The sequence below is a fragment of the Colletotrichum phormii genome (genome assembly GCF_030913505.1).
Source record: "Colletotrichum phormii strain CBS 102054 chromosome Unknown BDP81scaffold_32, whole genome shotgun sequence".
In the NCBI taxonomy this organism is placed as follows: Eukaryota; Fungi; Ascomycota; class Sordariomycetes; order Glomerellales; family Glomerellaceae; genus Colletotrichum; species Colletotrichum phormii.
In genome coordinates this window covers 1-27,144 of record NW_026851474.1, presented here as the reverse complement: position 1 = coordinate 27,144, position 27,144 = coordinate 1, and the positions used below count along the sequence as shown (strand labels likewise).

At 51.0% G+C, this 27,144-nt stretch overlaps 13 protein-coding genes across 13 annotated transcripts; 5 read left to right on the top strand and 8 right to left on the bottom strand.

Moving 5' to 3' along the window:
* Window positions 1-806: 806 nt before the first annotated feature.
* On the top strand, window positions 807-3,252 carry BDP81DRAFT_410977 (major facilitator superfamily transporter; the record flags this gene model as incomplete). The annotated part of the gene is made up of 6 exons (XM_060589142.1): window positions 807-1,139; window positions 1,200-1,249; window positions 1,326-1,794; window positions 1,879-2,303; window positions 2,384-2,796; window positions 2,863-3,252. The coding sequence occupies 6 exons, from the start codon at window positions 807-809 to the stop codon at window positions 2,988-2,990; spliced, it is 1,818 nt and encodes a 605-aa protein (XP_060438837.1). The 3' UTR covers window positions 2,991-3,252.
* Window positions 3,253-3,712: 460 nt separating this feature from the next.
* BDP81DRAFT_485169 (uncharacterized protein) lies at window positions 3,713-4,694 on the top strand. The gene is made up of 3 exons (XM_060595142.1): window positions 3,713-3,968; window positions 4,036-4,168; window positions 4,225-4,694. The coding sequence occupies exons 1-3, from the start codon at window positions 3,864-3,866 to the stop codon at window positions 4,566-4,568; spliced, it is 582 nt and encodes a 193-aa protein (XP_060438836.1). The 5' UTR covers window positions 3,713-3,863; the 3' UTR covers window positions 4,569-4,694.
* A 335-nt stretch (window positions 4,695-5,029) lies between these two features.
* BDP81DRAFT_440342 (uncharacterized protein) lies at window positions 5,030-6,818 on the top strand. The gene is made up of 4 exons (XM_060591496.1): window positions 5,030-5,258; window positions 5,326-5,586; window positions 5,648-5,939; window positions 6,006-6,818. The coding sequence occupies exons 1-4, from the start codon at window positions 5,158-5,160 to the stop codon at window positions 6,435-6,437; spliced, it is 1,086 nt and encodes a 361-aa protein (XP_060438835.1). The 5' UTR covers window positions 5,030-5,157; the 3' UTR covers window positions 6,438-6,818.
* A 176-nt stretch (window positions 6,819-6,994) lies between these two features.
* Window positions 6,995-10,107, top strand: BDP81DRAFT_385319 (serine carboxypeptidase). Its single transcript, XM_060586978.1, has 7 exons — window positions 6,995-7,044; window positions 7,108-7,595; window positions 7,659-7,771; window positions 7,831-8,500; window positions 8,581-8,968; window positions 9,042-9,113; window positions 9,177-10,107. Exons 2-7 carry the CDS (start codon window positions 7,449-7,451, stop codon window positions 9,665-9,667), a joined length of 1,881 nt encoding a protein of 626 aa, XP_060438834.1. The 5' UTR covers window positions 6,995-7,044; window positions 7,108-7,448; the 3' UTR covers window positions 9,668-10,107.
* A 688-nt stretch (window positions 10,108-10,795) lies between these two features.
* On the top strand, window positions 10,796-12,090 carry BDP81DRAFT_454866 (oxysterol-binding protein; the record flags this gene model as incomplete). Its single annotated transcript, XM_060592999.1, has 2 exons — window positions 10,796-10,840; window positions 10,951-12,090. The coding sequence occupies 2 exons, from the start codon at window positions 10,796-10,798 to the stop codon at window positions 12,088-12,090; spliced, it is 1,185 nt and encodes a 394-aa protein (XP_060438833.1).
* A 241-nt stretch (window positions 12,091-12,331) lies between these two features.
* Window positions 12,332-13,073, bottom strand: BDP81DRAFT_465655 (exonuclease; the record flags this gene model as incomplete). Its single annotated transcript, XM_060594304.1, has 2 exons — window positions 12,332-12,435; window positions 12,500-13,073. The coding sequence occupies 2 exons, from the start codon at window positions 13,071-13,073 to the stop codon at window positions 12,332-12,334; spliced, it is 678 nt and encodes a 225-aa protein (XP_060438832.1).
* Window positions 13,074-14,888: 1,815 nt separating this feature from the next.
* Window positions 14,889-16,856, bottom strand: BDP81DRAFT_485165 (amino acid/polyamine transporter I; the record flags this gene model as incomplete). Its single annotated transcript, XM_060595141.1, has 6 exons — window positions 14,889-14,986; window positions 15,044-15,564; window positions 15,692-16,025; window positions 16,089-16,311; window positions 16,366-16,691; window positions 16,769-16,856. 6 exons carry the CDS (start codon window positions 16,854-16,856, stop codon window positions 14,889-14,891), a joined length of 1,590 nt encoding a protein of 529 aa, XP_060438831.1.
* Window positions 16,857-17,615: 759 nt separating this feature from the next.
* On the bottom strand, window positions 17,616-18,607 carry BDP81DRAFT_454863 (uncharacterized protein; the record flags this gene model as incomplete). The annotated part of the gene is made up of 3 exons (XM_060592998.1): window positions 17,616-17,932; window positions 18,020-18,464; window positions 18,554-18,607. The coding sequence occupies 3 exons, from the start codon at window positions 18,605-18,607 to the stop codon at window positions 17,616-17,618; spliced, it is 816 nt and encodes a 271-aa protein (XP_060438830.1).
* Window positions 18,608-19,201: 594 nt separating this feature from the next.
* On the bottom strand, window positions 19,202-19,759 carry BDP81DRAFT_333188 (uncharacterized protein; the record flags this gene model as incomplete). The annotated part of the gene is made up of 2 exons (XM_060585655.1): window positions 19,202-19,315; window positions 19,391-19,759. Coding segments are annotated over 2 exons (483 nt in total), but the record flags the coding sequence as incomplete, so codon positions are not given.
* Window positions 19,760-20,957: 1,198 nt separating this feature from the next.
* BDP81DRAFT_333384 (uncharacterized protein) lies at window positions 20,958-21,940 on the bottom strand (the record flags this gene model as incomplete). Its single annotated transcript, XM_060585666.1, has 2 exons — window positions 20,958-21,313; window positions 21,472-21,940. 2 exons carry the CDS (start codon window positions 21,938-21,940, stop codon window positions 20,958-20,960), a joined length of 825 nt encoding a protein of 274 aa, XP_060438828.1.
* A 990-nt stretch (window positions 21,941-22,930) lies between these two features.
* Window positions 22,931-23,574, bottom strand: BDP81DRAFT_506163 (uncharacterized protein; the record flags this gene model as incomplete). Its single annotated transcript, XM_060595657.1, has 2 exons — window positions 22,931-23,338; window positions 23,407-23,574. 2 exons carry the CDS (start codon window positions 23,572-23,574, stop codon window positions 22,952-22,954), a joined length of 555 nt encoding a protein of 184 aa, XP_060438827.1. The 3' UTR covers window positions 22,931-22,951.
* Window positions 23,575-24,216: 642 nt separating this feature from the next.
* BDP81DRAFT_333092 (uncharacterized protein) lies at window positions 24,217-24,537 on the bottom strand (the record flags this gene model as incomplete). Its single annotated transcript, XM_060585647.1, has 1 exon — window positions 24,217-24,537. A coding segment is annotated over one exon (321 nt), but the record flags the coding sequence as incomplete, so codon positions are not given.
* A 90-nt stretch (window positions 24,538-24,627) lies between these two features.
* Window positions 24,628-25,824, bottom strand: BDP81DRAFT_293616 (uncharacterized protein; the record flags this gene model as incomplete). The annotated part of the gene is made up of 1 exon (XM_060583087.1): window positions 24,628-25,824. A coding segment is annotated over one exon (1,197 nt), but the record flags the coding sequence as incomplete, so codon positions are not given.
* Between the last annotated feature and the right edge of the window lie 1,320 nt (window positions 25,825-27,144).

Below are 27,144 nucleotides of genomic sequence, written 5' to 3'. Positions count from 1 at the left end.
CGCGCGAGAGTTGCAGGGTATTTCACTGCACATGACCATAGCGATATGTGGGGGAGACTCCCTAGGTCTAGAGCATTCTCATGACGTCTGATGCCACCGGAAAATCCGTGAACGCAGAATATACCGAAGAGGTCGCGGTGCTTTGTCATGATCGTTATCCAGGTACCGCCATCTACAAACAGTATTATTTGCTGTCATCCCATCAAATGTCTTGGAACAGATCCTAGTGAGACTCTCGTTTTACCAGGAGGTTGGCTCCAGGTTGTTGGCAATTTCGGGTCTCTTGGTAAGACCTTGTCAACGATTATTTGATATAAGGAGAGATTCATTTATGACAGTTTTGAGATGATCGGAGGAAAATTGAGATGTCTGAATGAGATCGAAAATACTACGCAGCACAAGGTACGTGGGGGCGCCTTACCGATGATCTGCACTAGTTTGCCGCGTGTAAAAATGCCCCTTCTTTGCCTCTGCAATTTCAGTCTCAACGTTCCCATCTACTACCTTCCTCATTCGAAGACAAATGCGTGGCCCAAACAATGAAAAGACCAAATACTGATATCGGGACAATTTAGCTTCTAAACGGCCGGTCCGGATTCTTCCTCCCAACTTTCTCGATGCTTTTTCATACTTTTTTCTCGCTCGTTTAATCCCCTTCTCACTGTTGACTTTCGGACAGGGCGAAAATACCGTCCGTGTCTTTACCATTGACTTCTTCTTTACCCGTTTTCGAGGCGACTGTTTCAAACCCCTTTCTTATCGACGTTAACCTTTATACTTCCCCCCTAATCTAAACTCACTAAATCATGAACGACGACAAAAACGACGGGCTTCTCGTCCCAATCGACTTCAACAATGTCAGCGGCGGTAGACGCGAGTCGAGGATCGACAAGTACGCCAAGCGCAGCTCGCAAATGTTAATCCCATTTAGCGTCGTGGACTTTCGGCATTCACAGGCGTTGACCCCGGCATCACCGCGCTATCCGATGCAGGCTTTGCAAGAAGGCGGACGCGGACTCGCGAGGATCGACTCCATTGATACTATCACGGCTGAGAAGCAGGAGGCTGCTGTTCACGAGGAGGAAGTACTTGGGAGTACTGAGATCTATGATAAGGATGGCAACATTCGGCTTGTACCGGTGAGTAGAGCTCTCCCGGTGGACCCGAAATCATCACCGAGACTGACTATTGCCCTAAAGACTCCTACTCCTGACCCCAAGGATCCGCTGAATCTGCCTGAATGGCGCAAGTGGCAGCTGTCGCTTCCTTATGCTTCTGTAAGCTACTTCCGACCAACCCGGACGGAAGTTCTCTCTCTAACGAAGCGCAGTCGGCTCCGTCTCACTCGCTGCCGAAATCGCTGTTGCCGGCCTCTTGCCCGTGTTCATTCTTGAGTACTCTGGAGTCGATCCAGCTTCAACTCTGAAGCATGCCGACCTCAAGGGCAACCCGGACCCTCTTGGCGTTGTGCCGGCCGGCGTGACTCCTGTCTCTCTGACTTCCGTCTCTCTACTAGCAACGATTCCCATGCTTAGTAATGGCGTTGCCACTTATCTCCTGGTCCCTCTTACGGCTGCTATTGGAAGGCGTCCTGTGCTCATCCTCACATCGGCCTTCTCGTGGGGCGGGGGGTTCTGGGCCGGATACAGTAAGTCACTCACTAGTCATATTGCTGCCCGAGTCTTCCATGGGCTAGGATCTGGTGCTGTCGAGGCCTTGCTTCCCTTGATTGTCCAAGACATGATGTTTTTGCACAAGAGGAACAAAGCTGTGGCGTCAATCATTGCCAGTCAGGTAAGTTTATGCCGAGTGAGGCGTCAAACCACTACTTCCTGTCGCGACCATCAACAGGTGACTAACGTATTAATGTTCACGTAGGGCCCAATGATTATGCTCTTCGGGATTCTGGGTCCATATATCGCCGTCAACTGGGACTGGCGCTGGATCTACTGGATCACCTCTGCCGTTGGTGTTCTCACCTGGATTATGCTCATCTTATTCGTCCCCGAAACCCTCAGACAGAGATCCAAAGCTGAGCTTGCCGGACACCAGCTTTGGCCCATAGCTGCCGGCGAGGACCGTACTCAGCTGGATTACGCCACGTACGGTACACGAACGAGGTGGGATGATCTTGGTTTCTTCCAGAATGGGACTCACTGGAAAGATGCCGGCCTCCAGATCATTGCCACTCTGAAGACGACCATGTTTCCTGCCGTCTTATGGTGTACCCTATTGCAGGTTGCTTTTGGGATGGTTATGGGTGCGACTGGGCAGGCGACCTCGTTCGCTCTACTTGCTGCTGGGTAAGTATTGGGCCATTCGCTTGGTCGACCAATCCCCCCCATTGGGAACAGAATGCTAATCCGTTCCTGTGAATGAACAGTATTCCCTTCGAACTGACTGGGCTTTCCCAGATCCCGCAAGTCTTATCAACTATCGTCGTATTCGTTGTCGGCGGCCCAGTCGCTGACTCCGTATCCCTCTGGATCTCAAAGAAGAAAGGCGGCCGTGAAGCCGAGCATCAGCTCCCCAATCTCATCTTGCCCATCTTCTTCGCCATCACGGGTGCTCTGGTCTTTGGCTATGCCGACCAGAACCATCTTCACTACGCCGTCTTACTTCTCGGAACCTTCTTTCTCATGACATCTACCTTGATCACAGCGCCAATCGTGCAGAACTATGTCATTGAGAGTTACCCCCAGTGGGCTGGTCCCGTGTTGGTTAATGTCTCCACCTTGCGTGTTTTCATATCCTTTCCCTTCAACACACAAGTGACAACTTGGCTTCAAGAATTGGGTGAGTCTCCAAATACCTCAACATTTGGGGTTGGAGAACTTATTCGCTAACATCTCCTTCAAATAGGACCTATGAAGTTCACAATCTATTTGTCCATTATGCTCTTGGTTGTATCTACCGGCATTCCTCTTCTTTTCATTTTTGGCAAGAAGTTGCGCATTAAGACATCGGATAAAGTTGCAAAGAGGCAGTAGAATATTTGATATTGGGCACTCAGCCTAGGACAAGAGTTCTCTGAGAAAGCTAGGGCGAAAGATTTCGGTTGGGAATCATTGGGAGGATGGCATCAACCCTATCTATATGCAAAGGTGCTGAGTAGAGGATGAAAAGCTAATGAGGAACGGTAAGAAAAATGATTTGAATAACTCCAGTTCATAAAACGGCGCGAGAGCGTTTGTCGCTGAAACGTAATGAGTAGAAAGAAAGTAGGAATAATACATCTAGCATACTTTTGGCCACTAGTTTATTCCTTACGAATGGTTGATGTCAATCTTGTTCTCAACGTTTGCCTAAGCTCTCTGCACATCTTCCTTTCCACGAACCACAGACTATGGATCAGAAGCAAAACCCTCCTTCTAAGGTCCAGAAGGCAAAGATGGTTACAAATTACACCGCCTCTAGATGAGGCCAAAATCAATATCACGCTAAAGTTGCAATATCCGGGGTAGCATTGAACCAGGTCGCTAACTACTAAGCACGCACCATTCCATTCGCCAGAGTTCAGCAAATGACGGTAGTCCCAGACTGCAGTGAGATTCAAAAATAGCCTGAGGGTGAAAAACACGAAGCGACTACCCAGATCGGGCTAGGTAACCTGAGCTGAAATCTGCCGAAGCAACGATTCCAACGGCACAGCAATAAGCTTGTTCAAAATTTTGGGACCTTTTTCTTTTGTTAATGCTTCTCGTGAGAGTATGAATAGGCAGCTTCTTCGCGCTGTTTGGGACTCAGCCTCTTCCTCCCAGGATCACGGACTTCATCTCATTACATATTCGCTCGCTAATCTCACTCGCCATTATCACTCGCTACTAAGCACTGTCACTCGTTTATTCACCTACTCTGTCACCATGTCACGATTCTTTACTACCCTGGTATTGGCCGGGATTGGCGCCAACCTGGCCATGGGAATGCCGTATGATCAGGAAGAGCAAAACCGGAACGCTGAATGCGATGTAAGTATAGGGCTCCGCTGCAGTTGTATCTAGGAATTAATCAGGTACTGACGTTGTTGTGACGCAGAACGGTTGCTTCTTTGGCAGCTTTCTAGGGGGCTCCTGCACAAATGATGCTGCATGCATGTGCACCCAGCAAAAGTATCGTGAGAGATACTTCTGCTGCATGGCCCAAAGATGCGCCGCATCTGTCTTGCCCGGTAAAGATTCTCAATTGGTATAAAGCTATATTATGACTAACGAAAATGTTGTCCAGATTCTATACAACGACAGACTCTAGAGTGCGAGGCTAGGAATATGCCCTTCACATTCGACACTGAGGCGGTATGTGGCATCAAATTGACGACCTCCACGTCTGCTGCCACCGCCGTCACAGTGACTGTTACTGCTGGGACCGGAACCCAGTCCTCAATGCCATCAGCATCCAACGGCTCATCCGCCGTGTTGACTAGCACGTTAGCTTCGACGCCTGTAATCGCACCCAAATTGAGTGCAGGCGTGAACACACCCACTGCTACGCCGAGCACCGGATCTGCGGATCGCTTGTTGGTGCGGGACTCTATTGTGCTGGCTGCTGGAGCCGGCTGGATGCTCTGGTAAACGAGCTATCGAGAAAGAAGAACAATCAGGATACGCCTATCCGTCACCACCTCTAGCGACGCCAGATATAGCACGATTACACACATATTTTTTTTACTCAATATTTAATAATAATGATAATGACGCATAACGCGATCAAATATTCGTGACCCCTTTCCCCAAAGCCAGAATTGATTACCCCAGAAACTCTATCCGCAAATCCGGTCAACTCGGCAAGCGATTCAGCGAACGGCCGATGGGATGCCAGGCTGCCCCACGCTCACTGGTGGAGACGAGAAAGTCCGCCCAATCACTTCCCCAATGCCCTGGAACGATGGGATGCTGTCCGCTGCGAGCCGCAACTTTAGGTGGTGTTTGCACTATCCCGCCGGGTTTCACGGGTGGCATTTCATTTCAGTAGCGTCCACTTCACAAAGCTTGCATTTGACCGTGAAGTGGGGAAGATAAAGGGGGGTTGGTTGGGCTTTCAGGGGTGAAGATGGTGCTTTATAAGTCTGCTGGAGTAATCCATTTGATATCGACTTTGCGCTCAGAGAGGTTTTCGGCTTTCTATTTCCTGGCAGCGACTGATCGGTGAGTAGCTGTGACGATGGTTTCAAAGGCTTACCTTCTCGGCTGGGCAGCAGCGGTTGCGATTGCTTCTCCAGTTGCTGTTGAAACTCCCTTCAGCTGGAAGAAAACGGAACACGTGTGAGTTCTGAGGATCGACAAAGATGTCCACATGCCATTCACTGACGTAGCAAATTGAGGAACACAGACTCACCTTTGGTGACTCCTACACATTCGTCCAAGGAACCGAAGGTCGCTGGACATACAGCTTCATCGGATCCCAGCTGAACATCTCCTTCACGCCCGAGCAACTCCTCGGCGACCGCATCGTTCCGGGTCAGAACACATCTTCTGCTGGCGGGCCGAATTGGGTTCAGGAACTCACTGGCTGCAAAGAGGGCCGCCCCCGGGACTGCGAGAAGCAGCTATGGGGATTTGCATACGCTGGAGCTGATATCTCGACTACCTTGTGAGAGAATTGCTAGCTAATTCAATCCAAAGGGCGCGAGAAGAAATTAACAGTACTCCAGCGTCCCTCTGCACAGGAACCACACCATCTCTTATGAGAAACAGGTTGAACAATGGGACACCTACGGCAAGTCGGTCATCAACGCCGATCCCGCAAAGTCGCTCGTTGCCTCCTACATTGGAATTAATGATATCAACGACATGGCCAGCTTCCAACTTCCCGTCAATGGACTGAGCAGCTGGGAAGAGCTGTACACTGCAGTCATCGCCGAGCAGTGTGCAGCTTTGGAGACAGTCTACAAAGCCGACCATCGCAACTTTTTGTTCCTGAATTTACCTCCGCTGGACAAGAACGTACGTTACGGACATCTCAGTCACTTGTACAAACATTTACGACGGACTTACTAACCATGAACGCAGCCTGCATCGCAGCTCAACCCGGCCCGTCTGCCAAACACAGACATGATCAAGACATTCAACGGTGTAGTCAACCAGACAGCAAAGGCGTTCTCGGAAAAGCATCCCGATGCGACTGCGTTGGTCTTTGACACGTACAGCTGGCTCACACAGGTCTTTGATAACGCGGCGTCCTATGGATTCACCAACACGACCTCGTTCTGCCCTAGCTACAAGGCTTGGGACATCGATACTAACTATGCTGCGTACGGATGTCAGCCGATCTATGAGTACTTTTGGTATAACTCGGGGCACATTACGTATCATGTTCATGAGCTCCTGGCGCAAAAGGTCAAGGAGTTCCTGGTTCAGAAGAGCGCGAGTGGATATGGTGGAGGGGAAAATCAGACACTGAGCACGTTGGGAACGAGATGGATTGGGGGGAAGTCAACTTAAGTCAAGCACAGGACTTCGAATCGTTCCGTCGATGATGATGATGGATCAACTTTGTCAATTATCGGCATTCGTCGAGGTTTTCAGAGGCTTTGCTAACATAATATTCGTTGGCGACTTTTGGATCTGAAGCCTATCTCCCCGAGATTTGGGAAGATCTAATCAAACCTTGCCGGTCCCAGTTCAGAAAAGGCTACATGACCGAAGAAAGAGTGTCTGAAGTTCCATGACCTGCTTCGTGCATAGTAGCCATGAATATCAAGAACAACACTCAAGAAAGGTGCAGCTTGTTCTTCGATTCGCATCCTACATGTAATTTTCATTATGCAGATCGTAGTATTATATTGCAACAAAAGTAACACGTGTAAGCTGAGCCGTACTGAGACAAAAATTGAAGTCCTAGATGTTACGGGCTGGACCCGATTAGTGAATCCGGGCTAAGGCCCGGATTCTGCCATGACTTACCGCGCCAATTCCGCGTGGGTCCTACTTGAACGTTTTTCCTCTGCGGAATCCCCGCCCCAAATCTCTCCTCTTCAGCTTAGATTCTATATACTGAAATCACCCCTACGTGGCCTCACGAGGGCTGGGCTCTTAACACTAGATTCTAGTAAGTAAGCGTTGGTTTGACCCAAAAAGATCGCGGACCTACGATTGACATCAACTCTGCAAGGTTCCAAATGTCAGCATTAGCCATTTATAGCTAGATTTCCGTGATGCTCGAAGATAATTGCTCCGTGCCGCTGGGTGCCGCGAAGCCGATCAGGTCTAAAGGCCGGCCGAGATAGGAAGGTCCAAGTTCTTGTCGAATCAGGAGCTCTGGATAGAGCTTTATGTGAATTTTTGACCCCACACTGACTTCGTTCTCCCGATCCTTCAGGACGGATGCAACGCGTCACGTCATGCGAAAGAAGCAGATCAGTGACGCTTTTTTTTTTTAAATAAATACACTCTCATAGTTACCCATCGCATCGAAGGAGAGTCTATGATGATTTGATCTTGTTAGTCGTGTTGATGAAGATGTTTTCCTCCGCCTCATTCGCGCTTGTCGGGCTCGTCGGGCTCGTCGGGCTCGCGGCAGCGCAGTTCCCACCCACCCCCGAGGGGGTCAAGGTGCTGAAGTCCAAATTTCACGAAAATGTCACTATTTCGTACAAGGAGGTGAGCGTGCATTGGTTTCAGTCGTTGTAGATGTCCCTGGCTAATTGATATCTTGCCCGACAGCCTGGTATCTGTGAGACCACGCCGGGAGTCAAGTCATACGCCGGATACGTGCAGCTGCCCTCAGGAACTCTGAATGACGTCGACGGGGAAGCTCAAGACTACCCAATCAACACGTAGGAAACCTCTTCTAACGCATTTTGTCATCAATTGGAACTGTCACTGATCCTTACAGATTCTTCTGGTTCTTCGAGGCGCGCAAGGCTCCCGAAAATGCCCCATTGGCAATCTGGCTCAACGGCGGACCGGGAGGCTCCTCGATCATGGGCCTCCTTGAAGAGAATGGGCCCTGCTTCGTCAACGAGGACTCCAAGACAACCCGTCTGAACCCTTGGAGCTGGAACAACGAAGTCAACCTCCTCTACATCGACCAACCGACTCAGGTGGGCTTCTCCTACGACATTCCGACCAACATCACCATCCACGCCGCCGACGACTACGAGAGCGGGCCATGGGGCATGTTTCCCGCCGACTTTAGTGACGGTGTCCCCGAGGGTAACTACACCTACCGTTACGGCACCGCCTCAAGCCAGAAGCTTTCGCAGACATCAAACACCACCGCGCATGCTGCGCACGCTCTGTGGCACTTTGCGCAGACTTGGTTCTTCGAGTTCCCTGGCTACAAACCCGTCGATGACCGAATTAGCCTGTGGGCCGAGTCCTACGGAGGACACTACGCACCTGGTATCTTCCGCCACTTTCAGACGCAGAACGAGTTGATTCAGAATGGCTCTTCGCCCGAGGAAAATGCCCAGTATATCCACCTTGACACGCTTGGAATCGTCAACGGTCTCATTGACCTGTCGATCCAAGGCGAGGCTTGGATCACCTACCCGTACAACAATGTGAGTAATGCATTGCCTCTAAGACGAACCTGGGCATTTGTACGTGATACGATGTGAAATAGTTCTGATTGTCCGTACAGACCTATGGAATCCAAGTCTTCAACGAGTCCATCTACGATGCATTGATGTACAACTGGACCCGCCCGAACGGCTGCAAAGAGCGAATCCTCAACTGCCAGGAAGCTCTCAAGGATCATGGACCGCTCATCGCAAGCGGCGTGAAGAAGAATTATACCGAAGTCTGTGGCGATTTCCTCACCGAATGCGGCTTCAACGCCGTCGAAATCTACCAGAGCCTGCCCGACGGGAGGGGATGGTACGATATCGGACACGGCAAACACGACCCCTTCCCGGCCCCGCACTTGTACGGTTATCTCACCGAAGGCGAGGTTTTGTCGTCGCTTGGTGTGCCCGTGAATTACTCGGAGTCGTCGGGGGCAGTGGGCATCAGCTTTCAACATACTTTCGGTACGATGGTTCCATTCCCATTCGCGAGAGCTTCGTGCTTTCAGACGAACGTTATACTGATTGACTGTTATAGACATGATCCTGGGTGGATTCGGAGAGTCAATCGGGTACCTGCTCGATAGCGGTGTCAAAGTTCATATGATGTGTGAGTATCAATGTCCCCCATTTTTTGAAGACTGTATTTTGTCTCTAACGCTGTTGCATGCAGATGGAGATCGCGACTACGCCTGCAACTGGGTCGGCGGCGAGAAGGCAAGCTTGGCGATCCCCTACAACCGATCGATAGACTTTGCCAACGCCGGGTACACCCCACTCATCACCCCCGACGGCGTGACGGGCATGACGCGCCAGTTTGGCAACTACAGCTTCTCGCGCGTCTACCAAGCCGGCCACGAGGTGCCGTCCTACCAGCCGGTGACGGCCTACGAGATCTTCATGCGGGCGACGTTCAACCGGGACATCGCGACGGGACTGATCCCCGTCACGGACGAGCTGTCGACGATCGGCGTCAAGGACACGTGGCACATCAAGAACATCCCGCCCCGGGAGCCGGACCCGATTTGTTACGTTCTCAAGCCCGAGACGTGCCCCGAGAATGTGTGGAAGACAGTGGAAGATGGGACTGCGTTGGTGAGGGATTACTACGTGATTGACGTCCCTGGAAAGGATGAAGGCCAGCAGATCTCCGAGGAGCTGTAAAGAAAAAGGCAAAGGACAGTAACTTGCTCAATAGACTACTTGCATATCGAGGTAGTTAGCGCTGTTCATGGTTTGAGGCAGGCCGCAAGCTCAACAATTCGGGGCCAAACAAGTCGTGACGGTCGGGACAAGTGTGTTTCAGTGATTGGACGCATGAGGGGAACTCGTCAGGAAACATGCAGCGCTGGTATCTGCCCTATGCCCTAGCGCCGGTGTCTACTGTGTTATAGTTGTGGTCCGACGGGGTTTAGCTGCCTCCATCTGCTCAAGCTTCAATGAACTAAGGTTCTCCTCATCTTTTTCGCGCGCATTTCGAGGGTTGCCAGGTTCAGTGTGCGGCGCTCCCGTGGTTCTGGGTGCGTAACGTGCCGTGTGAGTTCCGGAGAGACAGTGAACCTGAGTCGTCTGAACAAGAAACTCAAAAAGATACTCGGCGAGACAGACGATCCGCCAGCTGGCGGCCATTTCGTCCGATCCGAAGACGTGGATGGCCCTGGCGGGACGTTGTTGCGCCGGCGGCAAGACAGCACGAGCCCCACGGGAGGCGCAGCACCGAGCGAGGGCTGAGCAGGGGGGGAAACGCGGCCGCGTTTTTCAGACGGACGGGGGATTGGGTCTTGACTGGAGACAGTAAGAGACGAGTCTGTGTGGCGGTCATCGCGCGGGTGACGGGGCAGTGGGTGAGACCGGGGTCGTTTCTCTAGAGAGCTCTTGGTATGTGCCAATGTGGTAATGCACGACTTGTACGACCCTTTCACATGCTAGTTTGAAGATGGAGACGTAGGGCCTCTTATCTCAAAAGAAGCAGCGTTCCCAACCCCTCCCTCGACAGTAGTGGTCTCGAGTGTGTTCTGTTCCTTGTTACTTTATGTTGATCTATCCAGCCTTTTATTGTTTTTGTCACTCAACTCCACTGATTTGCTGAAGCTTTTTGGACGTGCTCAGTGTCGACTGAAACGACGCTGAAACAACTGCTCCTGACAGAGTCGAGACATTTGGCCATTTACATAGGCCTCCAGCCATTCGATATCCTGTTAGTCAAAACAACAACAACGAGCTATCATTTAGAAGCAGAACCACTTCCAGGAGACGATTCATAGACGGAGGCCACACATATATACAGCAAAGATGGATACAAAATCATTCTCATCACGGATCAGCGATCTTGTAAAGGTATACAGCAACGCATTCCGGAACCGCTGATTGCCCCATCAGCAGGGACCCAGCACATGATTCAAGCACTCCCAAAAAGAACCAACCCCGCTAACGAGAAACCGCTCTAGTTCCTCTCCTCCGTCCAAGGAGACCTCTCAAATGTCACCGCACCGCCCTCCTTCTTGGCGCCATCATCAGTGGTTGAGGTCGGCCACTGCTGGTGCCAGCGGCCCGGCGTCTTCGTCGCCCCGGCACTGGAATCGGACCCGGAGAAGCGCAGCTTGAAGGTGCTACGCATGATCCTCATCGCCATGCGCAGCCAGTTCTACGTTGCCGGCGCGCCAAACGTCAGCATCAAGAAGCCCCTCAACGCGTTCTTGGGCGAGCTGTTCCTCGCATCATGGACGGATTCTGATCGGAAGGCGAGGACGGAGCTCGTAGCTGAGCAAGTCAGCCATCACCCGCCCATTACGGCTATGCACATGGGCAGCAAAGAGCACGGCATTCGCGCGGACGGGTATGCGCGGGTGGAGATGACGTTTTCGAGCACTGTGAATATTCGACAGATTGGGCACGCCGTCGTTCACATTGATCGATACAATGAGGATTATCTGATTCCGTTGCCGGAGGTCAAGGTTCGGGGATTTCTCAACGCGTGTCTTTACCCAGAGGTTTTGGGAACATACTACATCGTTTCCAACACGGGCTACATTTCAGAGATCAAGTTTTCGGGCAGCGGGTTTCTTAGAGGCAAGAAGAACTCATTCGAGGCGCGAATGTACCACAAGAACGACAAAAAGAATACAATCTACGAGCTTCAAGGATGCTGGAGCGAAGGCTGGACAGTCAAGGACGGGAGGACAGGGGAGATTCTCGAAAAGTACGAGGTCGACGCCCTGGAGAACCTACCAGCACCGATGGAGATGGAGCCGATTGCGACCCAAGATCCGTGGGAATCGAGGCGCGCATGGAATGGTGTCATTCAAGGATTGGGGAAGAACGACTTCCGGGAGACTGTCAATGCAAAGAGCCAGGTTGAGGAGGGGCAGCGGCGGATGAGGGCCGAAGAAAAGAAGAAGGGCGAGACGTGGGAGCCGTTGTTCTTCAAGAGTATTCCTGGGGAGGAGCATGAGGTTTTCCACCGTTTGGCAAAGGGCGTTAATTGGGAGCTACACGACAAGCATACTAAAGGCGTTTGGAAGATTGATGATTCAAAGAGGGACTCTGTACAAAGGCCATTTAGGGGGGAGTCAACTCCACTGGGTTAAAGGAACTCTTTCTAGATTCGAATTTGATGCATTATGACTAACATGCCCTCTCAACCTCAACACTGTTGTTTCTCGGAGACCTATGATCCTTTGGGGATGAGGCGAAATCTGTTTGTTATCTATCTTAAATGCAAACATGCTACATAACCTAGACAGCTTAAAAACAGGAAGCCATACGAATTGTTCCGTGTAGCCAATGGAGTAGTCATACTGGGACAGATAGGACTTTGGCGTATCTAGTCTAATCTGAATCTGGGGGCGACTTCGGCCATGTATCCCAGTCCACCACATCTTCCCACCTCAACGGCTGTTCGTCTTCATCCTCCCATTCGTCCTCGGACGCCTCTCTTTTCACGAAAGTGATGTACTTGGAGGGTCTACCAGCCGGTTCTTTCTCAGCCCGTGGCACTGGCCTTCTTCTTTTTCTTCTTATAAAAGGATGTCTTCGCCCTTTGGGCCCAACTCTTCAACTTATCCGGGTTGTTGGCACAAAACAGCACTACCTCTCTCGTCGCCAAACAATCCTCCAAATCATCGTGTAGTACCCCGTCAGCCGCCCAAATCGGAGAACGAATCTGGATGCCTAGGAGTTCCTTGGACAACGCCTCCAGACCCCATCTCTTCTTGATCTTGGACTCTGCTCCGAGCACGGCGTCTGCAGTGACGATGGCGGAATCAATGACCCTCGCATGGGAGGTGTGTAGCACACGTAGATCATTGCGGACTGACTGCCCGATGAAGATCGTGTCCTTATCAGAACAGCGCCAAAGTTCAGCGCGAGCGGCTTCCCAGCCGTTCAGGGCTTCATTCCGTGAGAGAGCTGCAGACATTTTGGTCGCATTTAGACCGGTGACGTTTTCACGCCAGTCCAGGATGGGTCTTGTTGGATTCACGAGCCGGCGGCTTAGCAACACATTGCCCGTCAGGAAGTCGAGAATAGTGACCTGTATCAGTTCGTCTTCGTCCCTCTCCGCACCGCCCATCTCGCAGTCTATCACGAGAGCCGCATGTTTTGGATTGAATGGGTCTCTATCGGGACAGGGTGGGTCAGCTCTCGACGCCGAGCTTGATGAGCTTTGTTCCGTATCGGCAATTGTAGTTGGTAGAGTGTATCCTTCCTTTCGCAGTCTTTCCTCTGTGTGACATAGATCCGTCATTCGGCTCCAAATGGCATTTTGTTTGATTGCGGGTGAGTAGATGTTGCCCCGGTATATGGTGTGCATAGGTGCGCTAGGTTCGGCAGCTCTGACTGGCTGGATCACAATCAGATCGGGGGAGACGGGTCTTGTGGCTCTGAATGGCAGTTGGGCTACCACCGGGTGTGGACGGACAGGTTCAGTGGCTCTGGCTGGCTGGTTCACGTTTCGATCGGAGTGTAAAGATGTGGTGGCTCTGACTGGTTGAGCTATAACCGGATAAGGACGTATAGGCTCGGCGGCTATGATCGGTAGAGTAGAAGCCCCATCAAAGTGTTTTGCGCGCCTGTGTTGTCTCTGGCCCAGTTCAGTACTAAACTTTTGCCGACAGATAGCACATTGGTGCTTTTTCTCTGGTTTAGAAGGTGGCATGTTGGTAAATGATTCCGTTGAGGTCTGCGAGAAAGGGGAGGTAGGGCGGTGCAAGCCGCGGGGAGAACAAATGGAAGTTGTTCGTGTCATTTATAGCTTGGACTTCAGGCATGGACGTGCCCTCTACATCGAATCGAAATCAGCTTGCGCGAAAGGTTGGCGGCCAGCCACATGGTCTCTGTTGGTGCAAGAGCGGCTCTATCGACGGCGTGATTGGGCTGTGATATTTTCAATCGAGACTTCCCTGCAGGAGGCCAACAACTCATGTCTCAGTGGTCAGAATGTGATTCGGATGACTTGGTCGTTTCCCTGGGTACTAACTCGAACGATCTATCCTCGTGCTCCAATTGAGATGGTTTTCAGGCAGGAGCATTGTCCGTCCAGATAATCATTGCTATCCTTCCAGAGATGGCAACAAAAGTGAATAGTGCCAACCCCTCCCCCATTTAATCAGTGGGCGAAGGAAGAAGCAAAATACCAAGACTGCCAAGTTGTGTTGGGAGCATACGTGCAGGGCAACTGCAAGTGCCCGAATGTGGTATCTCGAACGAACCAAGAAGAGAATGCCACGAACCACTGCCCCGGACTGGAACAACGGGGCATAAGCTGATAATACCTGCTACTTGCTGGTAATTTTCCATTTTCGGCACCTTGCACTGTCATGTAACATCTGTCGCATTACGCGTATAGCTGCCTAACTTCCTCTGAGCGGCATGGAGGGCAGCTTTGCTGCGGAACGTAGGTTGGGTTGTGTGGAAATCCGAAAGAGGAACTACTGATCCGTCGAAAGTCGTCAATTCACCGGTCTAGGCCTCGTTTTTAAATGGCCCAATACTTCAGGAAATGTGTAATACAGAATGCCTCCGATGATTGCATACTACCTTACTTACGTGAATGGCGTGTTGTGGAAGATAATCTTATCCATTGAAACTGCATGTGCACCCCGATGTCGCTGTCTGTCTCTCCAACATCTCTCCATTGCCAATAGGTAGAAAAACGACGAGATGATACGAGGGTCTATGAAATTCAGGAGACGCTTATTGGGAAATAACCGTGGTGATGGCAGGCTTGGAGGCACTTGTAAGCATTAAGCTTCTCTTCATGATTTGCCTAATATCATTCATGTCTTCCGTTCATTCTCATCAAACAAGGCTGCAAATTATGGTTCTTCGGTGGAACAGAATCTTTCCAAACGGCTTGAAAATGCTTTTGCTAAGTAATACGATAATTTCAATCAAGTCTAGGCCCTCTATATCTCTTGTTGGCATACCCGAACCAATTCGCGACTGAAAAGAGCCCCATTACTCCGAGTACCACGCAAGCATAGTCTGTCCTTGGATTAGCGATGAGCGATTGTTAATACGGAGGGTGAAAAGGTAATTTACTCATGTTCGAAGCCGAAACAGGCATTACAACAGGAAAGTCGTAAAACACTAACGCCAGCAGTCCCAACACAATTGTCAAGATGTTGGCAACGGCACCAATGACAAGGGGCATTTTAAAACTTCGCCGCGGAAGTACACGACGGAAGGCAGCCGCTCCTTTGAATCGATGATATAGTGCCAAGGCAGCAGGAAAGCTGAAGCTGACTTGCTGGAGAATCAGGCCGGTAGCGACGAGAGCGTTGAAAGCTGTCGAAGATGCTAGAAAGATACAGCCGAGAGCGAATATGAGGACCCAGTTGACAAGAAGTGCGTTGACGGGTACGCCGAGATGAGGATGAATCTTGCGAAGGAATGGGGAGAAAACAATTGCATTGTCGCGAGCAAATGCCCAAGTCAGTCGACTGGCGGTTTGAAGGGCTCCCGTGCAGGCGAAGCATCCGCACGAAGATAGCACGAGCACGAAAGTCGTTGCTGCTGCGCTAGATCCGGTGGCCTGGGACCAAATCTCGAGAATAGGCAACCTAAGTTGATCCTATGTCAGTGCTTTTCATCAATCATCTCTGCAATTGGAAAACCACTGTTTGATTCTGCCAAGGGTTGTTGCCAGGGCTAATCAAGCGACCGAGATAGGAGAAAAAAGGGGCGTACGGAGATGAGAGCACAGGCTCAAAATCAGTGAAGCTGTACAGCATAGCAACACTGAACGTGAAGGCCGAAATAAAACCAATGATTCTTGTGGAAAGAAGCGCTTTCGGTATGGCTGATGAAGCATTCGTGCACTCTTCTGCCAAGTGTATCGCGCCATCAAGGCCGGAGTAGATGAAATTAGGGTTAAGCAGGCCAGTCAGAAAGACTATGCCCGTCGAGGACCAACCACTCTCATTGATGAACGTGGTCCACACGAAGGAGTCTTCTTGTTTCCGCCCTGAGCGCGCTAAGCAGGTCACTGCGATTACGAAGAAGCCAGCTAAAGACAGGAAGACTAGCAATTTGGTAATCAGCTGCTTGCTCCAGGGGATCTCAAGATAATTCGTGGGGTGCTTACAGCCAACGTCGTGGATCCAAGCGGTCCGTTTCATCAGGAAGATGTTGTATGCCGTAAACGCACCATTGAATGCCTGGAATACGAGAAAGATATGCCAGGTTTCTGGGATGTACGAAGAATCGAGGTACGATACGAGCGAAAGAATAATGACCGGCATCTGAATGATGAAACCCGCTCCATTTGCGATCCAGCCTAGGAAGTTGATACAACCGCAACAATAGCTCTAAAGCTCGCGTTCATCAGCAGATGACAGCGACTTATGGGCGGAGAGTCTCACCAGTCCACGACTGTACCGTTTGGGTGCTAAGATGCTTGTCCAGTGATATTGTCCTCCGGCAGTGGGATAGACGGATGCGATCTCGGCCATGCTCAACGCACACGCGCCTCCCAATACGAAAATGAGGACGATGCCGTAAAGCAGAGTGACGGGCCCTCCGGAGCTGATTGAGATCACCAGCGTGGCTGCAATTGCGGACCAGCTGTTGCAGATATTCCATCCTAACCCCACAATAGCCAATAGGCCAATGTCTCGTTTTGCTTGCGACTGAAGCCCCAGGCGAGATAGATCGGCGTCTTCGTCAGAAGTGATAGGAGTCGAGGCAGCTGCAGCAGTGAATTTCTCCGTTTAGATTAGTCAATTACCCATTCCCAAGATGATTCCGAACAATTATGGACCGAACCTTCTTCCAATACGCCGTGCTCAACTGACTTTTCCATCAAATCCCCTTTAGTGAGTGCATGTCTAGGCGAGGATGTAGGAACAGCCATGGTTGCTCTTTCGTAGGGGTATCTATTGATCGAGTCACGTTACGAATGGGTGAGAGTCAGTGATCCACGAGCTTCAACGATCATACCACGCGTATTTTAGGTGAACCCTGGAGTCCAGATGACGTTCATTTATGGCGGGAACCTGTGTGAAGATCCTCGCTACGGTACGAGCCGAGACCGAGACAAAGTGGCAAGTGGTATTCGACCCGTTACACTGCAGGTTCAAATGCAGTCATCTTTGTGCTTTGCTTGCACGCCCGAAGCTTTTCGCGTTCTTATTCGCTACCTCTGACGCGTAGACCGCGGTTCAGATTCTCCGCACCTAGAGTGTAATGCACAAGCAGGGGGCACAAACAGTATGACACCAGGCATGCAGGAATTCATTGGCCTTCTTAGTATCCCTCATGTCGTTTCTCGAGGAGGAATAGAAAGTTAAGAAGGTGACTAGTGATTGCACGTCTAACTGAGACAAGGTTTGCACACATTAATGTTGTGCGTATGTTTCTCATGCTCGCCATTTTCTCAACTTTATTGAGTCTATCAGCTTCTCCGGCCTAGCGTGACTTTGATGCCTCGCGGCATCTTGGCTTTAAATCTTCCCAGTGCCAAGTACACGTCAACTTCTAGTACTTTGTGTACGGCAACGAATCCAGACTTCACCTCCATGGACACCTCTCCTAGAACTGATGGATGCCTCTCCATCGCGGATTGATGGCATTGCCTAGATCCTTCACATCCAACACGAGACAATCGTCGCAACTAGCAAGCCCACAAATAGACTCGCGAATGACGATCGAGTTGAGCCGACGAACTCGGTCTATTCCCAAAGCTTTCGGGCAACGGACTTCCAGCGGTGATGTTATTGGCTCGAACGCAGCGGAAGACCGTGTAGTTTGAGGTCCCACTCTCCTCGGTATAACTGTAAGAGAGCATCACGGGCCAGACCTGTGTCATGGCGTATTCGTAGACCTCTCTGGTATCACTATCGTTACCGGCAACGTTGTAAGGTGCACTTGACTGGAATACTGTGTACGAAGAGTCCGACGCATTCGACGTGAACTTCGTGGTTAGATTTCCTAATATTGCACGTCAGTCACCCTTAGAACATTACCAATTAAGGAGCCACCCACTTCTTTATGCCGTTGTGTAAGCCTTTGAATCACTGCAACTCGTCGGGATGTTGAATCCGATCCCGTAAAGCGGCGACTCCAAAGAGCTGTCGCACTGGACCTTCGCTGCGGTTTCTCTGATGTCGTGAATGCAACTTTGTGGGATGACGCCACCACATGAGCCTTCGCTATCGTCATGGAGTTTATTGATTTCGTTTTCGGTCCAGCCCATCTGCCACCAGACATATGAGCAGACACGGTATCCGTCAGATACGTTCCCACTTGAGAATGGGGTATCTGAGGCGTCAAGACTGATTCGTGACAGGGTTGAATTGCTCATAGTACCCTGACTAACATTTGTGGCAACTGCGACGTTGATGCTCCACCCATTTCCTTGGCCGAACTCGTTGTTTTTGGGGGTTTCTGAGTTTCTGAGAGTGGCTTTGATAGATCGATGCCGAAAATTGGCCAGCTTCTGGTAGCATTTGGATTCGAAAGGCTATCTAGCGAGTCAGACAAGCTATTTTGAACCACGGAATTGGCACGTGGCGTGACGGAAGAGACAGGCGGCTCATGTGCACAGCTCACGTCGGTGGAACCAAGCAACCAGAGGATGCCGAGAGAGTGTACGACAAATGCCATGTTGTGAGCCGAGTTGGGGGCTTGCGACTCCCTGGAGACAACTAAATCGAAGCTGTGAGACACAGTATTGAGATACGTTTGGCTCTTAGAACAAGTTGTTATCATTCCGACCGCTTAAATATTCGAACGCAACGGGTAGCACCCTTTTTGCCGATGCTTGCCCTCTTACTGTGTCCTTCTTAGTCAAATGACCATGGCCAAGGTTCCGTACTTCATCGCCGCCCTCGAGAGCAACAGAGCATGGCTGAGCTCTAATCATGCTATCGAACTTTTGATTGGGTGCAGCGAAGTGCCTAGTGATCTAAGGATTCTAGCATCCCGTCGAGCACACTATCGTTCATTGCTAAGAAGCTAAATCTAGTGACATTACTACATGGAGCTAGAGCAAAGTCTTTGCCTACGTCACTCGAACATATTCGAACTTGGTACGGCAAGTAGATCCTTTTTTCCATCAATCAAGGAAACAAGGTGATCCCTCGAAGAAATGTGTCCCTCTACCGTATACAAGACACAGAAAAGCTAAACTAACACCTAGCCTAGGTACATGTATCTTGTTACTCCGCAGGGGTCTTATACAAACTCGGCCCTCTCCTTTTATTCGTTCTTCTTCATCCAGTCCATCAACTCCGCCCAATCAATACACTGATGTACCGTGTCGAAACCCGTCACACCGTCGACTACGACGTTGGCAACCTCGATCGTCAGATCCTGTCCGGACTATTTCAGCATGCAGACCTCAAAATGCTGGCAGGAGTCGTCCATGACAGGATTGAGTGTACTTACAGGCCTGCACATGATGACTTGGCGTAAGAGATCAAAGCAATGTCCGAGATGATCCATGTCGTGCGATGCATTGAGCTCCTCCGCCTCGCTTGCATAAATTTTCTCCTCACTGGAATATGTTGTGTTCTTTTCATGTCTTCGATGTTCCATAGTACCGAGACGCGCCTCAAACAGTGCCTTGCGGAGCATGTCTAGGCAGTGGATCTGATGAAAGACCGCTACGCAGCTCTCCGTTGGCGCAAGCCTCGGGTGTGTGAAGAAGCCGCCGTTTTGGGGGAGAAGAGAAGACCACGCAGCGTCAACTTCTGGGGAAGGCGGCATCGCGTAGGCGTAGTCTTGCTGGAAGACTTGTGTAGACGTTTTCACTATTGTTCGCCGTCAGCTTGCGTGATATTTCGAGACGGTAATAACTCATGGCTACGTACGACGAATCTCCATCTTAGGGGCTCTGCTCCAAAGTACGTGGGCCGTGTTTGAAAAATTGGAGGCGCATGATTGCTAATGACGGCAACAATGACCAAAAAGAGGATGTATGCAACGTGCAACTTTCCGCAAGACCAACGTTGCTTAAACCAGGATGGTTGCTCTAAAGTACTGGCTTCGTCCTGGGCAAGTTTGGTGTATGGCGAAAAAGGGGCCATCATATCATAACGTCACATTCTCAACACCCTATTGAACGAGTGGTCAAATTTCGAATTCCGATGAGCAATGTGGCATCTCCGAGAAGTAGGATAGAGGATTGAAGATGCGGGGCAGTGTGTCCAGCTCTTCTCAATAACCCGGTATGTGAAGTTGGGAACTTGAACTTGTTTAGTAGTTGCATGACCTCAGCTGAGTCAACATTCGCCTTGCCCTACTACATGCGACTCGCTGAAATTGCATTGCCCGAGTCCGCTCCCGTCTCGGTGAATTAAAAGTTTACTCATCGATAAACTTAAAGACTCCGATTAGTGCAGACGGTTACGAATCGCAGCGGGGGAACAATTGGATCTCTCTTTGAAGCACGATGGCTTGCGGCGCTTATTAAGTTTGCTCGAACCCAGTCAAGGAAACCCATTTCTGACCCGAAACATCGTTTATCAGATGCGTTTTGGAATCCGCAGCATGAACCTACACAAACCTGCCGACATACTCGAGTTCAGCATAAACTTACCTCGGAAACCCAAAAGAAAGAAAGAAAATAGTTGAGAACGTTTGATTTCCAGAAAATGACTGGATCGACGAAAGGCCAGAGAGCTATGCACAGTTGGTGAAATATGTGCAGCCCGCGAATCACACTGTATCGAGTTATAAGTAGGTGCTGTCTGATTTGGAGTGGCATGGTCCTTCGGAAGACGCAACCGAAATGTTTCGCGTAATTCGTTGACAACTTGCCAAGCTCCCAAGGTTCATCTGGGCAAAGTACTGTGCATCACCAAAAACGAAATCTTCATGTTGTGGAAGACTTGGGACTCTCAGTCTACGAATGGGAACCGCCCTTCAATCGGCTATATGGCAGTCTTTGAAGAATTGGATAAATCCAGTTGATGTATTGGTAAATTGACAGCTAAATTTTGAATAGCTCTGATTACAGGATCATAGTGAGTGAGAATGATAGGAGCATTCCAACGACTGCAGAGCAGGTTGACCAAGAAGATCGAACTGCAGAGCTTCTTCTATTACTTCCAAAGGATCCTGGTTCGCGACTTCCCTCTACGATGTTATTGGCGTGAACGCATCGGAATACGCTGTAATTCGATCGAGTCTCTCCGTCTTCATAGGTGTATGTAAGAAGCAGGGGGTAGACATTCGTAAGAGCCGTGTCGTACGCATCACGTAGACCAGCTTCCGATCTGTTCGAATAAGGTCCCCATATGCCGAAGAGTTGAGAAGATGAACCTTCGTTGGTGGAAGTTCCGTTGGGCATATTGAAAGTTACGTTTCCTAGGTGGCGAAGGTTATTATATTAGTCTTTGCTGTGAAGTCTGTCACGGGAAGTATGGGGAAGATCAGTGACTTACTTCGAAAAGAAGATGGGAATGCAAGTGCTTGGGGGCAGCTTTTAGGCAGGTCGAAGCCCCTGAAGCTATATCACGGCTTACCCCCCAGGACCTCTTTTGTCTCCTTGATACACTCATCGGAAATGATACCGTTGCAGAACCCGTTGACATCATCTTGGAGCTTCTCCAATTCTTCCACGGTCCAGACGTTTTCAAACCAGGCGAAAGAGCAGATATCGTAATTCTCAGTGTAGTTCGTCGACGAATTTACGCCTTGAAAAGCATTTTCTGGCACTTCGAGAGTGATGACTGCAGGATTCAATGCCGAAGTGCTGATTTTATCCGCAGTAATATTGGTGGCAATGGCAATGTTGATGCTCCAACCATTTCCGGGGCCATAGTCGTCGCTTGGTGGATCCAGAAGTGGCTTCGTCACATCAATGCCGTTAATGGGCCACGTCCCTGTGGCATTTGGGTGTGCTACTGCATCACGGATAGTGATGTTAGTCGAATTGGTTTGGCGCTTTTCAATTTTGTGGATTCGGGCGCTTTCAGCTTTTGCCACAAACATCAAAATTGTCGCAAGAATGCCGACGAGAAGCTTCATATTGAGTCTACTGGGCTACCCTAGAGAATTGAGCGACGTACTGCAAAGCAGTCAATGTTCCGAAGGGTACTGTCGTGGATAAAATCCGAGAATCTCAAACAAGGCGCGTCAATAGCCATGCTGAGGTGGAACTCAAGGGCGCAGGTAAGCCATTCACTCTTTATAAACCACTCCACTGATTCTTGCCCTGCCTTGAAAATCATCGTCATTGGGACTTCGGTATTAAACAATGACGTACAATGGCAATTATGCCATTTCTAGTGGTCAAATCCAGCGCCGGGGTGAGACAGAAGGATTCATGCTTGGCGGCGCGGTCTCTTGGCAGTCAGCATCGCCCAAGGCATAATTACCTACTGGTTCGTGGCATACCGAAGTACCTTTGAAATAGTAGAAAACAAAATCTTGCAAGAGACAAGGTGCAAGCAACGCCAGAGCATACACGCACGATTCGTTGTTTGTGACGGGACCTAACCGACAATGCCTCCTGTTCCCAGAGCCAACGCGCTCATTGAATCTCTTTTTTACAAGACATGGTTGTTTGTGTGTAGGGAACTCGATTTACTGAGTTCCCTCTCCTTCAGCAGCAGAGATAAAAAGTATTATTCCTGCTCATTTGAGCTCAGCCTGGAGACATCAACGATTCACGAAGATGTATGTTGGGTTGGCCCACCGTAAGTATTAGTAGATATAATCGTTGTATTCGCAGAAATGGTGTCCAAACTCGTCTACCCGATAGATATAGAATGTAGTACCACTTGGAGGAATTTTTAATCGTACTACTAAGAGCACGTGTCCTGCAAAATCTGTCGAGCCTCTTCCGTCGATAATAGTTCGGCCAAACTCGACAGAGCTGACTCGACCGTGCTCAGCGCAACAAATGCAGCGCCATACGTGACCGGCAGTTCTCCCGTAACTATCACTTCGGGGTGATCAGACAGTTCTTGCCTGCTCAGGGAGCTGGTGATGTCGACCATCTCAGATGCCACCGGCGGCTGCACATGAGTAATTAGTGGCAATACTTTGAGCGTCCTTGACAATCTTGGCACTTTGGAATCGTTCAGGCACGATGGCGGGTTCAGCAGCCTTCAAAGCTTGTTTGGCAGACCCAAAACCCCCCTCGGAGACGCCTTCGTCTTCAACTTTGATGAAGCCGGTGGAATTGAAGCGCAAGTGGTTGAACTTTCTGCGGTCGGTGGGCATTTCTCCAGGCAGTGGAAAGAACGGCAGAGGACTCGGGACAGCTTGCGCCGAAGACTTTCCACCTTTAGAAGCCTGTTGTTGGATACAGCCGAACTCAAGAAAGTCCATAGCCCATCCGTGTGCGTCGCAGGGGCTTTCGGCCTCAGTGTCGTTTATACTGCCCTGGTGCAATGTGTCGCAAAAACGACGCCGTTAATTGTGGGCAGCAATTAACGCCATATATACCCTACGACACAATGCAGTAAACATGAGGTAGATAGCGCGTCCAACAACCCAAGCGTGATATGTAGAAGCGGCTTCGCCGACGAACATAACTGACCACCCGCATTTGGCTTCGTGATTGCTGGATACAACTCGCTGTATTGGCTTGGACCGAAGTTGGCAAAAGCTCCAGCCATGTTAGAATCTCGTAGGCGTGATGCTCCGAGTACTAAACCATACATATGAGGAAGTCGAGAGTCTTCTGAAGCACCCTATGCAAACATGAAAGGGTTTGATGCGTACTGCCAGCTTTCAGCTGCGCTTCAAAATTTACTGCATTCAGCAATATTGACTCTGACCCCGTAAACTCGAGGATACTATTAGGGATTTTCTTATCAACTTGCATTCTTAGGCCCGGGCCGCTGGCATGATATTTTAGTTTCCGCTAGCAAGCCGCCGAGCCTGGACCGTTCCTCTCCCCGCCTCCTAAGCGGCAAGGCCGTTGATCGAACAACAGCCGAAAGCATTCACCTGATTTATTAAACGGTGCTTCCACGCAAAACTCGATGTGTGCTACCTCGATGTCTTGGCAGCGGACTCGTACTTGGAAAGAATCACTCATTATTCAATCAGAAGAGATATGAGGCATGAAAGTTTGACTCAATTTGAAGAGTCACCGAGACTCCAAGAAACACCTAACGCTACTCCTGACATTGAACCATGCAGAGGATATCTCAATGTTGCTACCAAATTGCCACCGGAAACACAGCCCAATGCAAGCCTAAACGCCTTCCTTGTGCCCATCCGAATGATTTGAACGTACTTCTGAAGCTCTTCGATCAATAGCGTCTGAGCTGGCCACGAGCGGTGACGTTACCACTAGCCGAGCCGCCAATGAGCATGCTGTTGAACATGTTCGCAGCAGTCTCATCCTGCGTAGCAACGACAGCAGCGGTCTGAGCCTGGTTGCAGCTCTCAACGGTAGCAGCAGGCGCCTTGCAGCTGTCCGAAAGGCGCTGGCAGATAAAGCCAGCAATGATACCAATCTTCTGTGCAGAGCCGTGGTTGAAGTCGCCCTGGTTGTTGGCGATGAAGGCAGCGGCCTGGCGGTCGGGCAGGCCGTCCTTGAAGACGACGGAGGGGTCGCTGCAGGAGCCAAAGTCGGTGGCCTGGCGCTTGAAGAAGCGCTTGCGGAGGCTGGCCTGGGCGCGGCACTGGGTGTTCTGCTCGTCGCACTGGGAGACTTCGCCGTCGAGCTGACCGCTGTTGACGGCGCGGGCGCAGGCGTTGTGCTGGACGTCGCAGGATCGGCCGAGGGCGGCGCCCTTGCCGACGAAGGTGTTGCCGTTGACGGAGAAGGGGCGGTCGCCAGAGCTCTGGATGACCGGGGGAGGCGCGCCACCGAGAGCGCCGGTAAAGGTCTGGACATTGTTGCCGTTACCGGCGTTGGCGTTGCCGCTGTTGGCATTTCCATTGTTGTTGGAGTTGTTTCCGTTGTTTCCACCAGCGGTGCCGTTGTTAGTCTGGGTTTGGGCGGCGCCGTTGTTGGAGCTGGTTGCTGAACAAGAAGCATCGTTGGTGTTGGTGTTCGTGTTTCCGCTGGCAGGCGTGGCATTTTTTCCAGCGTTGGCAGGAGTGCTGGAAGCCTGCGCACCCGTGGCACTTCCGGCCTGAGCAGCGACGGCAAGACCGGTGATATCGATGTGAGTTGCCTTCAGCTCACCGGTGCCGCCAGTGACAGTCTGGGTGACACCCTGAGCAGCGGCAGTGATCTCTTCGGGAGGAGCGTCAAGAACGAGCTTCTTCTCGGTGAAGATGCAGCCTGTAGGGTCGGTGTCGGTGTCACAGCTGAGACCCTTGAAGGTCGTGTCGGACTTGTCACCAGGAGCGAAGGTGCCGCTCTCAAGAGCCAACATGGGGTCGCCGCCGACTGCGGCCAACTGCTTGGCAAGAGCAAGAGCAACCTCCTTGTTGTTGGCCGCAGCACCGTCGGCGGCAGGGTCTTGATGTTTCTTGGACAGGGCGGCGATCTCAGCGTTGACAGGCTTGTCAGTGCAAGCTTCGCTGTTCACACCGACACCCGCAGTGTTGCGCTCAAGAGTCTGGTAGACGAGAGCAGCGGACATGCCGCGGATGTCCTTGGCGGCTTTAGCGTTGGTGAAGGCCTGGTCGGCGGTCTCCTGTTGCAAGCAGGCCAAGTTGGTGACCTGTCCGGCGCCAGCCTTTGCGGCTCCGTCTCCCAGGAGGCCGAAGACGGGGTCGGCGATGGCCTTGGGGTTATCCTTGTTCAGGAACTCCCTGGTGATGTTGAGGAAGACTTCGTGAGAGTGCTCCTGGGGAACCTCACGCTTGGTAACGCGTCTCACATGGTGGTGGCGGTGGTAAGGACCGGCCGCCACAAGACCGACGAGGGTCGAAGCGGCGAAAGCGATAGTCTGGTACTTCATCTTGATCGAGATTTGGATTGTCGACGGTCGAGAGTGATTAAGACAGAAAAGACCGGCCTTCTGCGTGCTGTCGACTGACGTGATATGAAGCGAAGAGTTGTTTGTAAGGTAGTATGGTAAAACGAGGTCAAATCTGTAGGCAGTGCAAAGAATGGAAGAGTTCACAGAACTCGAAGTTGAAAAGAATGAAACGAAACGTAGCAAAGAGAATGTCGTATGAAGATGAGAAGCTATAGCCAAGAAGAAGAAATTTGGTGCCGAGAGGGAGATCACCCAGGTTTATAAAGAAGAGATTGGACGGAAAACATGATCAGAGCAGATCCCTGGTGCATCAGTGGAATTCAGACGGTCCGGAGCAAGAGCCTCATACTCGGCCAGCACTCGCTAGCGCACCGTTGCGATGAGACTCCAAAAGTTCAGACAGACGTCGCCTTCCCCGGGGTATGGAGGCCGAGGGGGACGAGAGTAGAGACAACATGAGACGAGCCGAATCGGTTAAGACGGCGATTTCGAAGATTGCCAGGTACAGGAATCTGTCGGACCCGAAATCATGGTATGGCATGTGCCGGGGGTGCAGAGAACGGACGCGACGGGTGACCATGTCATCGCCAAGTCAACCACTCATGAGGCAACTCAGGTGGGGACATACGGTCTCCATGATCTGAACTGGGCGCTACCAGCTAGCAGACGATGGCGACGTGGCTGGATTTGCGTTTGCTATTGCGACATGGGTCGCGATATCGGCAGAGTTTTTGGATAGTGTTGCGATGGGTGGTGGGCGCATTTGGTAAGGCGCCGTTGACTTCAGACGCCTCGACAACAATGTAGACGGAAAGATAAGGCGGAAGATCAGACAGATTCAGCCGCAGGTTGTCATAGAGCGAGTTTCGCCTGGGGTAAGGGTGGGAACCTTTTCCGATGGTGGCATGGGTGGGAGGGGATAGAAGAAGAGGGAGGGTCTTCACCCGTGCGTCTCAAGAGGGCAACGGCCGCTTATCAAGGCCCTGTTCCCCACGACCAAATGCTTAACTCATTTCAAAGCCAATGGTAACCTTCGGTGTCCTCCGGATGGCAAGGACGCCGGGCGGGTATTTAGTCGGTAAGGGGTCACCTTCGCATTCTCTTAGGGCTTAGCGCAGGGCCTACCTGCGCTACAGATGTCTGGAAAGCTTGATTACTGCGCATTTCTGCAGGCGAAATGTACTCCAGATGTGCCTCCTCTCCCTGAAGATGCGCTATCTGGGGACAAGGTCACCCTATTCGGCATCTCGCTCCGAGCAGCGGATGGGGCTCAACCGATCTTGCTCAGCGGATACTCTG